This window comes from Brassica napus, chromosome C5 (genome assembly GCF_020379485.1).
Source record: "Brassica napus cultivar Da-Ae chromosome C5, Da-Ae, whole genome shotgun sequence".
NCBI classification, from domain to species: domain Eukaryota; kingdom Viridiplantae; phylum Streptophyta; class Magnoliopsida; order Brassicales; family Brassicaceae; genus Brassica; species Brassica napus.
Genome location: NC_063448.1, coordinates 24,191,359 through 24,204,236, shown reverse-complemented (window position 1 = coordinate 24,204,236; position 12,878 = coordinate 24,191,359). Strand labels below are relative to the sequence as shown.

Here is a 12,878-nt window from a genome sequence, read left to right as displayed (position 1 = left end):
TCTAAGGTGGTAGATGGATGGATGCATATGGCATATCCTTTATTATCAAAGGAGAAGCAAAATAAAAGAATAATTTCAATTGATAATTTATTTACATGAATGTCATTTTGTATAGGTGTCAGTTTAACAGCCTACTTAGAAAGTCTAATGCTTAACTTTGAATTAGCATATGTCCACGTATTTGAAACATAAAGAAGCATGTACACATATTTAAGAGAATCTCTCTGTTGAAAAGTCATGTCCCATATTTGATATACATTGTGGGAAGCAATCGGGTAAATCTCTTCCTCATAACTATAATGAAATACAGACAACAAATCAACAATGATTGTTAGATTAACTTAGTTGATCATTAATAAGAGAATATATTTATATTCACAGGTTTGTTATTCAGCATACAGGGCTACAATATATTATTAAGTTTACCAGGAGCAAAATGTTAAAAATCCAATGTTACCTTAGTGATATCGAGTATGAAGAGCTATAGTGAATATTTTTTTTATAATGAACGTTACGTTATAATTGTTGTCTATAATGTATTTTGCAACTATTTAACATTTCAATATAAAGTAAATTAAATTATTTTAACAATGTTCTCGATCTGCGCAAGGCGTGGATCTCTACCTAGTATTACATATTTTACGTCGAGTAGATTATTATATATTCAGTGGATTCTCTATGTCGTGGATAGTAGATCAAGTTTACTGATATTTGTAGAACCATTTTAAAATTGCTCTCTTCACAATAATTTCATCACAAAAAGAGAAATATCTAAGGGGCGACTGGTTTTCCCGCTACCACCCGCAAACGCAGCTTTTGCGGTTGGTAGCGGTTGTCGGCGGTTTGCAACAATCACTCAAATCGCTCTAAACCGCTTCAAACCGCTCCGAATCTCATAAATTCAAAAGCTGGCTCCAGCTAGCGTTGGCGGTTGCGGGCGGTTGCGGGAGGGTAATTTTTTTTCTTTTTAAAATAATATATATACAAAAGTAAAAATATTTAATAAAAAATTTAAAATTGAAATTATGAAAATATTAAAATATATCTATTATATTTTAATTAATATTGTAAATTTTATAATAAAAACAATTTCAATAAATTTTCAAAAATTAAAATTTTAACTTTCTAAATATAAATTTTATATTTATTATAATTTTATGATTTTTGATATTTTTATAATTATATTAAATGTAAATATTGTTAATTTATTATTTGACTGTTACCGCATTTGGTAGTTAACCAGTCATAAGTCACCCGCAAACGCACCAATTTTTAACCGCAGTACCAGTCGTACAAATCTCTTAAAACTGCTAGAAACCACAACCGTCCGCATCCACAAACTCCCGCAACCGCAACCGCAACCGCTGCGTTTGAACCAGTCAGGCCCTAAGTAGACATGTATGTTAATATCATATTTTGTATTTTTATTACTATTTGCTTCTTAATGTATTAATATATTTTCTTATAAAGTATAAGGATAATGGCATGGGCATTCGAGATCGCAATCGGGTTTCGGTTTTTTCCAATCGGGTCTCGGTTTTTCGGATTTATCAAAATCAGCCTCATTCGGTTATATGAAAGCTTCAACCGACACCTTCAATCATCAACCTTCATGTAATAGATAATTATTTTAGATATTCAATAATATCTTAGTGTATTTTGGATACATATTAGAAATTGAGATCATGTTTGGTACGAGTTTTTTTGGGATTTTGAATGTTTAGGGTTCTATCAGATATTCATTTATGTTTGGGTTCGGTTCGGATAATACCATAACCTGAAATACCATAAAATAAAGATCCATATGTCGGTTTCAGATCGGTTCGGATTCATTTTTATAGGATCGGGTTCGGTTTGGATTTTCGGGTTTGATTTATTTGCCCAGCCCTAATGTCTAGTGTCAAAAATGGTTTTTTTTTTGTGGCAAAGGGATAATTAGACAGATTAGCTATCGCTTATTAGAAAAATGATCTATTTCTTAAAGAAAAACAGAGAAAACTGAACTGAATCATTAAGTTATAAGAAGTCTTAATTAGAAGCTAATCAATTCTGTAACAGTAGGTTTAGCCAGTAAATAATATAACAGCAATCTGGTAATACAACACCAAAGGAAATTCTCGTAGAAACGTTACTTTTTGTCCTCAAGCTACGCGCGAACTAAATAAGAAGACCAACTTTTAAAGAGTTTTCATGTGGATTTCTTATAATAAAAGAAACAAAAAATTTTTTATCAATAAACAAAAAAAGATTTGATCAATAAATAAAAATTGAGTTATCATACAAAAACTTCAAAGAAATCCTTTAGAACCTCATATTCTCATAGTGAAACTAACTTTACATTGTATAACAAATTTTATTAAAATATTAATATTTTGTTTGTGTGAGAAATTTTATAGAATTCTCATCTATGAGGTTACTCTAAGTGCATTATATACAAACAAGTGAACAACGAGATCTTAAACTGGCAACGACGGACGTGAACCGGCGCCAGATTTTTTTGCCTTGGAGTAGACAATGAATTCATCTAAAATGCTGTAAACTCTGGCTGAGAGCCAGAGAAACCACATGAGAAGAAGGACAAGAGCAAACGTCGCGCAAACCACAGAGATCAGCATGAGAGCGGCTAGACCGCCGAAGAGATGACTCGTGTGTCCGGAGAGTCTGGGGACTATCCCGGGCCGTAGCCCCACGTCTATGGCTTCACGGACGCGAAGAACCGCGTAGAACAAAGCGAATACACAAAAACTCAAGAATGCTGCTTTATGTGTTTCCAAAACAGAGGACTGTTGGTTTATTAGTTGGAGTAGTCCTATAAGTCCAGCGTTGACCATTACGATGACTTTGTGTACTGCGGTGGAGTATGTGGTGAACTTTACCGCTTCATCGTCGGAGATTGGGAGGGTTTGGTTAACGGCGGAGACCTCATCCATATTTTGTATCTTCTCTGTTTTATTCCTTTTTCTTTTATCTTTGAACTTTACATCTGTGATAATTTTATAAGAGCAGGAATCTGAGAGCTGATCAGCTGATCATTTGTCTGCATTGAAGGATGACCGTCCGATGAGCTACGTGCGCAACGATCATTATCTCTCACCGACCAGCATAGCCCGGGCCCACACGCACATTTTTTTGTGTTTTTCCTCGACACATGATGTAAAAAATAGAATAACATGTTGTAAGAAAAAAAGTAACTATTGTTAATAGTTGGGTGTTAGTTGCTGTGTTATAATGGATTTAGGAATGTAAACTAAATTTAGTGTTATTGATTCAAAAATTTTAAAACTTACATTAAAATCATATGTTAACTAGGTGTTTTGCCCTTACATACGGGTATTATCTTTTTACGAATACTTATTAGTTCACGTCTTATTAACTCAAAAATCGATTTGGTAATATTATTGATATAAGATTCGTTTTTAATTATATAATAAGTTATATTTAAAAATTCATTAAGGGTAACAACAACATTAACCGGTCTAACTTTTAACGTGTGAGTTCAAATCAAAAAAATTACTTCGCAAATAATGGTATATATTGTTTAATGATTTATAAATTATAATTCAAATCAAGTTTTATTCAATCAAACATATTTACTAATGAATTTGATTCATAACGGATTTGAATGAATTTGTAAAGATCTATTTGTTAAAAATACAAAAACTCAATTCCGAAAAAACTCTCCATATTTTGTAAATACTAATTAAAATTAATATATCAGATTAAAAAATTTATATTTTTTATTTGGATTTGTAAATACTATATAGATTTTTAAATCGAAATATATAAACTAATAACACTTTCTAAAAGTATGAGTCCCATGCCCATATTTAGAGCGAAAGTATTAGAAAAGTAGCATGACAACAAATACACTTTTATTTATGACCGGGGTATACGACAGATCAGACCCCAATCAACTAATCTTTTGGAGGCATGTTCACCGGTACTGGACAGATTTGCTTGCTATAATGAGAATTAAATACTCATGTTCTTGGCCACACAAGCATATAAATCTGAGATAGTAAGCTTCGAACCTGGGGTGATTAGCACCTTTCCAGGTCTACCTTACCGCTTGACCACGCTTAATACACATTTCATACAACCTACATTTATAGTAGATTGACTAGCCTAAGAAAATTAACCGAGAACCAAAAACTGAATTAGAAAGAAGCAGAAAAACGAGGGTGTTGCGTTCTTTAACAGGGGTAAATTTTAACATTCCGGTTTGTGCTATATGGAAAGACTTAACAGGTTTGTGGTATGTGGAAAGACTTAACATAATTGATTTGGCTACCTATGTCACCAAAGTGTGCTTACATTTTCCGTCACGCATTCGTTTAGAATTCCACGGTTAAACGTGCTTGAGCTGGAGTAGTGGAAGAATGGGTGACCTATCAGAAAGTGTTTCGTGATACCGTGTGAGTGAATCCAAAGCACGGGGAAAGGTCATGTGATGATTGCAAGGTCAGTAAACAATGATTTTGAACCTTCAAAAAAAAAATTAATGCACTGTCCGTCGGACGGGAAGGGACCCTCGGGTTGAATGAGCCGGCGTGAGTGGCCTATTAGCTGTGCGCGGTCGGGCCGTTACATATTTAGCCATTAGGAGACACTCAATGGTCCAAAAGTTTTTGTAGATACCTCCCCAATATGATAGTCAATAAAAAGAAGTCCATTCTTGAAAAAAAAACAAGTTAAATAGTTTATTTTTTGTTGCAGTGTTAGGGATGACCATTTGGATACCCATTCGCGTTTCGTTCGGGTCTATTTTAATTTTGGGGTTTTTGATTTAAAGATTTTAACTTTATTCGGGTATTTGAAAATTTCGGTTCGGGTTCGGATTACCCATTTAAATTATTTTAAAAGGTTAAAATTCATATATACTCTAAATTTTTCACAATCTAAAAATAAAAAATAATATATAACATATAAATTTGAATAATATATACCAAAACACCTAAACTTCACATAATAATTGGTTAGGTTGAATCTTTGGATAAAGAATCATTACATATTTTAAGTATTTTGGTGTTTTGAATATTGTGTAGCGATTTAGATATTTACTTTTGACTATTAGTATATATTTTCAATTATTTTGGACATCTTCGAAACATCTTATATATTTTGGATATTTTTTGGATATTTTAAAAATAATTAATATATTTAATCATAAAATATGATTCCATTCTATTCGGATACCCGAAATAATTTGGTTCTTATCAGATTCGGTTCTGGTTCTCTAGATACCAAATTTTTGAACTCATTTGAATATTTAACCAGTTCGTTTCGGGTTCAGTACTTCTTTTTCGGTTCTTCGGATTCAGATTTTTTGCCCAGCCCTAGCGTCATTCTCTCTAGAATGCATTGTTTTCTCGTTTTGTTTATATAGTAATCCATAAATTATAAAAGTTGGGATTTTATGAATCTATAGAATTTTTTATGATTTATAAATTTAGAAATATATTTTTATTTCAAAATAGGAAAAGTAACTGATTTTTACGGTATATAAATTGACTTCAATTTACAAATATAAATTTATAGTGTTCTCATTTGATTATTTGATATGTAGAAAATCTGTACTATAAAATGTAGATTCATAGTGTTTCAAAAAAAAAGTGTTTCAAAAAAAATGTAGATGCATTTTTAGGTGTAAACGACAAAATAACATCAAAATATGTTTAAGTGCTTAAAAAGTTAAGGATGTACTTAATTATAAATAAAAAAAATTGTATAATGTTTTATTAATATTTATATAAATGTTATATATATTAGCTATTAATTTATGTTTATATTAAGACCATATATTTTTATATAAGGATTTTCAAAATTTATTATCTTGTATGTTGTTTATCGAATTGTGCTACATTTAATACTAGTTTAATTCAGTAATGATAGAATTTATTAATTTATATTGTTTATTAATTTATACGATTATTAATTATGGAGTTTCTATTTGATCCATAATCATTTAAGCAGTACACCAGTTACCATATCTTACTGATTGAACCTTGTAAAGTTCTACAGAAGGTAACAAATGGTTATTTTAAAAGGGGTAATCAGCTCAACATAATGAAAAGATACGAAAAAGCCATCTTTCATCATGGTTAAAATGTCGTTTACCATAGTTAAGGTGTTGTTTGACCGACGCTAGGAGCAGGGATGTTAACGTAGGCTAAAATAACACAGCCCAGCCCAACCCACAAATAACCCAACCTAATTTATATCCAACCTGCAAAAACCTAGAAACATCAAGGTTGAAATCCAAACCAAAAAAATAATCAAATATGGTATAGGTTTACCCGTGGATACCTAAAGTATTATCTTATTTACTCTAAAGATCATGTAAAATATTAAGATTATTAATGTGAGCTTTAATATATAAACAAGATTTTGCAATTTTATAGAAAACTTGTTTTAGCGCAAAAACTCGTTTACGATTTTGGCGGAAAACTCGCTTTTTCGGAAAAAAAAATTATTTTGCAATTTTAACCGGAAAACTCATTATGCGGTTTTAGCAGTAAACATCGTTTTGACAGGAAAACTCATTTATGGTTTTAACGAGAAAACTTGTTAAGTTTTTTTTTGTGGTTTTAACGGAAAATTTTCTTTTTGCGGTTTTTGGTCGGTAAATTTTTTTTGTGGTTTTGGTTGGAAAACTCGATTTTTGTGGTTTGCGGGAAAAATAATCTTTCTGGTTTTGGCGGGAAAACTCGTTTTTGCGGTTTTGGCGGAAAACTCGTTTTTGCGGTTTTGGCGGAAAAATTTGTTTTTACGGTTTTGGTGGGAAAATTTGTTAGATTTTGGCAGGAAACCTGTTTTCGATTTTGACGGGAACAATGTTTTTGTGATTTTTTGGCGGAAAAACTCGGTTTTACGGTTTTTGAGAGAAAATTCGGTTTTGCGGTTTTGGCGGGAAAACTCGATTTTTCTGTTTCGGCGGGAAAAATCGTTTTGGCAGGAAAATTGGGTTTTACGGTATTGGCGGGAAAACACCTTTTGCGGTTTTGGCGGGAAAATTTAATTTTGCGGTTTTCAGTCGGAAAACTCGATTTTGCGATTTTAGCGGAAAAACTCGATTATATGGTTTTTGCGGAAAAATTCAGTTTAGCGGTTTTGGCGGAAAAATTCGGTTTTGCGGTTTTGGCGGAAAACTTAGTTTTATGGTTTTGGCGGAAAAACTCGGTTTTGTGGTTTCGGCAGAAAAACTCAATTTTTTCGTTTTCGGCGGGAAAACTCGTTTTTGGTTTCTGTGAGAAAATTTATTTTACGGTTTTGGCGGAAAAATTTATTTTTTGGTTCTGACGAAAAAAAACGTTTTTGCAAATTTTATATAATTTAATTAAAATGGTAAAAATCTATATATATAATTGAAAACCCATGGGTACACCATTACTCTTTTGTATTTACCCAACATAAATATGGGTTTTAAAATTAAAACTCATGGTTGATCCAATTAATTTTAGATGGGTAAAAACCCAACCCATTATTAGTGGGTTTGGATAAACCCATGGGTAATTACCCATGTTAACATACCTAGTTAAGAGACACTAAATGGTCCCAAAGATTCTGCAGATGCCTCCCCAAGATGCATATGATTCGGGACTAGGTGAGTTTAACTATGCCACTTTCTTGTTCGATGGGTTTTCTTTGAAACTAGAGAGATCAGATCAATTCCACCATACAGGTTTATCCTTCGAGATATATTCGAGAAATTAATTAATTAATCAATGCAGTAACTAAAGCAAAGAAAATAAGATACCAGATTCATATTAAATTGTTAACTTCATACAATAGCAAAGATCTAAAACAACAGATCAGACTCCTAGGAACAAATCGAAGAAAAACCTCAACAATCCCCTGACATAAGAACACAGTGAGAATAGATCAACCAACAACAGACATGATAAACTTTTCAGACAGAGAGATCAAGAGATGAGCTACTCTGTGCCATGTCAGGAGGAGGAGGAAGAACAAGGGCAAAGCAGAGACGTTCGCGCCACCTGAAATACCAAACACTGACGTCGTCATCTTCTTTCAAACCATTACCCTGAACGACATCGTTCCACCCACAGATCAAAGCATAGTTCAAGGTTCCATTCCATGCTCCTTTCATCATCTCCCTCCTCATCAAAATCAAACCCCACTTTTTCTTGTGTTGATCCACTAGCATCGCCCCAACTCCGTTCTTTTCATCTTGATGCTCTGCTACGATTCTCAACTCCACGGGAGTCAAGAAGTCGTTACGGATTAAGCTGTTGAAAGGCAATAAGAGACGGCTCTGTGCTGGGTCGACATCTGTACTAGTCAGCTTCTTCTCAAAGATGAGCCACGGGCCTTCGGTTACAAGGTGTCCTCTCGTTGCTGCCATTGCTTCCAGTAAACTGACCAGCCACTCCGGAGTAGCTCTACCTTTCCATGAAAAAGGAGGAACCCTAACTTTCTTGGATTTACCACCACTAATACGCTTTTCTTGCAGGGCACGTCTCTTGCGGTTTGTCTTCTCTGTTAGAGTTGAAGAAGGAGGATGAGCAGTGAGAGACGATTGAGGAGAAGATACATAAAAACATTGAAGAGGGTTCGCTGGGGCATCTGCCTCAGAATCATCTGGGGTCTTGTTAAGGTCGAAAAGCGATGAAGAAGTAGAAGCTTCATTAAGGGTTTCATGGCTTTGTGACCGGAGAAATTTCTTCGACGGGCTCCTTCTTTTCCTTGGGAAGGCATTGAAAAATACATACTCTATGTCTTCTTCCTTTTCAGACAGAGTCCCCGATTTTAATAGACGGTCTGCTTCTGCTTCTTCTTCATATAACAGGACGGCGGCATCAACCAAGGTACAGAAATTTCTCGAGCTTATCTCTTTCTCCGCAGCCGCAAGATGATCATCGTAATACATACTCTCTGTGTTTTTCTCTCTCTTTTTCGACATAGTTTAGGGTCTCAAAGCAAACGAAAGAGGAGAGGATGAGAATTATTAGAGATTAATCTCATGTGATTTTATAAAGAGAGAGTACAGGCTAAAGAGCTCAGACTCCTAATTGGGTACTGTTATGTTTCGAAACTCTTCCTTTTTAACTTACTTGGGAACCAAGCGTCCCACTATTTTCCTTTCTCTGTTTTTAAAAGTTTTCCATTTTTTTCTCTAGGAAAATCTGTAAATCTGATAATTAGATGTTTTAAAATCTTTAAGAAATCTTAGTACAGTTATCTCAAATAATTTTATATTATTTGTTCGCCATGATATTTATCCAAGATCAAATCAATATATATATATATATATGTTTGTAAAGAATTTTTTTCTTACAATAAAAAAAGAGAAATTCCCTTAGATAACAATTTTAGTTTATTTTCACAAAAATAGATTCACAAGGAGAAAAATGATCAAAAGAGGTTTTAGTGAAGGGTAAATATGCATTTATACCCTTAGGTTTAACTAATCTAAGACTTATGATTTAGAGTTAAGGGGTTGGGTTTTGGGGATGAGTTCAAATTTTTAAAAATAAAAAAATAAATATTAAAATTTTCAAAATAAAAAAAAAAGTTTATTTTGGTCATTTTATTTTTAAGTGCTATATTGTGACAAAAACTTAAAAATGACTGTTTGAGAAAATTGCCCATAAAAAAATCTCATTCTTTTAAAATAATTAATATATAGGAAATTAACAAATTCTAAAAAAGTATGTTCAGGTTTATCTCTAACAAACAAAATTGACAATAAAATGGGGAATTAACAAAAGGTAATTAAAAACAATAGAATTTTTCGCAAAACTACATTTTTGATTTCTTGAATTTAAAAGTATTTTAGAATTTTGTATAACACAATAATATAAAAGGGAAATAACAAATCTATACTAATAAAAGGGACCTTTTGAGGCTCCATAGAGCGTCCACATCAGCGAAAACAAATTCTCCCAAAAGATGACACGTGACATTATTATTTAAAAAATAGAAAATAAATAATAAGTAAATTTGCAATATAAAAATAAATAAATAATAAGTAAATAAACAATATAAGGAGTAGAAACATTGCATTAAACAATAATAAGTAAATATACAATATAAGGAAAATAAATACTAAGTAAATATACAATTAAGAAATCTATACTAATAAAAGGGACCTTATACAATAAAGGAGACTTGGGTCTCTCTTCATCGAGCCACATCAGCATGTAGAGATGGGCAAATAGAGACACTTGGCTTCTCCTAATATTACAACTTTCTCTTCGTTTTGTGACAAAAGTGTATGATCCAATCGTTTCTCATGTTTTAGCATATATTGTATCGTATTTGGGCTTTTATGCTAACGTTTTGTGTAGGCCCAGATGGGCATAGGGTATTAACAATTTTGGGAGTTCGAGAGTACTGTACTCCTCATTCCCATGCCTCTTTATAACCGTCACTGTTACTTTGAGGTTTACTGACCGACGATTTATTGTAAGTTCTTAATGACGACTTACATCAATCTACAACTCCACATCCTTACAGCTTTCCTTCTTTCTTCACCAATTTTTTACACTATATATATGAAGCTGAAGGAGAGGGTCCTGTTCTTTTTTTTTTTCATCAAAGAGGGTTCTGTTCATCTGTTCGTCCCGCTATTCTATTATAGCAAACTATGTGTAAGAATTGGTATAATCATGGCTACAGCTTCTGTATGAAGCTGAAGGCTGGTTGGTGTAAGGATATTGATGTCACACGCCTCCTCCATTTTTGGGAAGCAGAGAATGTGAAGGGAAGCAGAGAATGTGAAGCAGAGATGTGCCTACAGATTTTGTTAATTCATCCTTGGTTGTGAGAAGGTATTTTCTGTTCACTGAATATGTTTTTCTGAAAGTCATTGTGGATATTTAAAATTCTTCAGATCTTTTATTGATGCAGACTATGCTCATCTAGGGCTCTATTAGCATCCATCAGAAAATCCTACATAAAGCTTAGCAATGGTAACTTTAAGCTCTCAGACTCTAATCTCTCCATATGATTCAATGACCAGAGACCGCCTACACTGAGATAACCGACCCGGTTAATCCACTCCCTATGGAGTTGTTCCGGTTCCGAAATGAAGAATAATTACTTTTTAGCAAACACCAATATACATCTTTCTGGTTAGTCTCTTATCCATTGCTTTTAAAACAGAGAATTCAAATATCCTTATGCTATTGACAATGTTCATTTTCTCTCTCGGGAAGACATTATTGGCGAACTAAAAGCAATCAGGCACAAGTTGAATGATGCCACACACGACAAAGAACGTGTCATGGAAACTATTAGAATTCAATGGTCAGTGAAAACGTCCTGTGTGAACACTTCTTCATTGAAGAAGCTTCATCTCTAATAAACATTGAAACGATTAACTCCACTTCTATGATTACACATGTATAGGGATGTATCTTTTGTTTGCATGAGTGTGTTCGACGCACGAACAGTAATATTTCATGAAAATTTATCCAGCTTCAACGTGGACGTTTAGGTCAGCTGAGCTGAAAGAAGAAGGTTCAGATTTTCACTAGGAACAGTATTGGTGGCAAGTTACCTTCGTTAAGTCTCAAACCTTGGTTATGTCAACAATCAAACAAGCGATTGAGGTATTACACGTCAACCCTTCGGTTTTTGTCTTGCGCCTTTTGTATTTGATTTGGACTTACATACACTCTCTTTTCGATTTTAGATTGGGTAGAAACACATCGGTTGTACTTCGTTATATGGTCACAAGAAAGAGGTAAACATTTTTAATATCGAAGAATTTGAGAGAGACCATACACTATGAAGTATGTGTGGTTGAAGTTTCCTGCCTCTGTAAGTTACGTTCTCCTTGAATCCATTAACTAGATTGCTAGAGTATTGAAGAAGTTAATAGATAATGGTTTCGTGAAGAGAAGTTAGTTGTTCTGTTGTTCATCACTTGGAAACTCTGTTTTGTCTTCTTTATGCGACCAAAATTTTTTCTTCAGTGCAGGTCTATATTAAGTTTGTAGTTCCCATCACCTATGACTCCTTCTATTTACATTACACTAGCAGCAAGTGTTTTCTGAAGAATTTAACGGGAAACATCAAGTGAAAGATTGTATATAAGAGTTAGCATCAAGAAATGTTTTGCTTTTAACTATGTAATTAAGTTGCATTACTCTTTGTTGTATCAACCATTACACCACTATGAATTCTCAATTATATAGTTGGGTTTGTTATTAATCTTCAGATCTGTTAGCATTGGTGATTATTTTTTAAATAAAGTAAGGATGAGATATATCTACAAGGGATCAGTTAACTGTTCGATTCTGAACATGTGAAGATAGTTTTGGGAAGAAGATGGTGTGATTTTCAGTTGAGAAAAGCAAGAATTTGTACCATCACAAACTAAAGAAAGGAATATTGATGATTGACGGTGTGAGCATTAACGGTAAAGCAAATGAAATCAATTTTTATTGGTTTATGAGATGAAGTGTTAACTCTTTTAAGTTATAAGGAAGGGAAGCGAATCAATATTTGAGAGGGGCTAGAGGCGAGGATGATAACTTTAGGAGTGAATATGTAACAACCGCAAATTATTCACCATCATCACTATAATTAAATAACGCACTTTCGGAACAAAACAAAAAAGTAAATGCGCAAACTTTTTTTGAATACATGCAAAACATAGAAAATTTTACTATCATTATATCAAACACAGCGGTTCATTTAAAACCGTGCATGCCCATATAATAAAATTTGTTTAGACGTTCAATATTAAAATCTAATACTCTTAGAAATTAAAATATATTAGTTATTCTTACTTTAGATTTTCTTCAACTATATTGTTTTTTAATTTAATAATTTTGTTTCTAACAAAACAATATGAATATTCTTTTCAACTCATACCATCAGATAAAAGTAAAATTTTTCTCATGTTT

The 12,878-nt window shown here is 33.0% G+C and overlaps 2 protein-coding genes across 2 annotated transcripts; both read right to left on the bottom strand.

Annotated features, from left to right (window-relative positions):
- Nucleotides 1-2,456: 2,456 nt before the first annotated feature.
- BNAUNNG02870D lies at nt 2,457-2,930 on the bottom strand. The gene has a single exon (XM_013883430.1). The coding sequence runs from the start codon at nt 2,928-2,930 to the stop codon at nt 2,457-2,459; it is 474 nt and encodes a 157-aa protein (XP_013738884.1).
- Nucleotides 2,931-7,306: 4,376 nt separating this feature from the next.
- LOC106441633 (B3 domain-containing protein At1g32030) lies at nt 7,307-9,833 on the bottom strand. The gene has a single exon (XM_048758781.1). It carries the CDS (start codon nt 8,921-8,923, stop codon nt 7,910-7,912), a length of 1,014 nt encoding a protein of 337 aa, XP_048614738.1. The 5' UTR covers nt 8,924-9,833; the 3' UTR covers nt 7,307-7,909.
- Between the last annotated feature and the right edge of the window lie 3,045 nt (nt 9,834-12,878).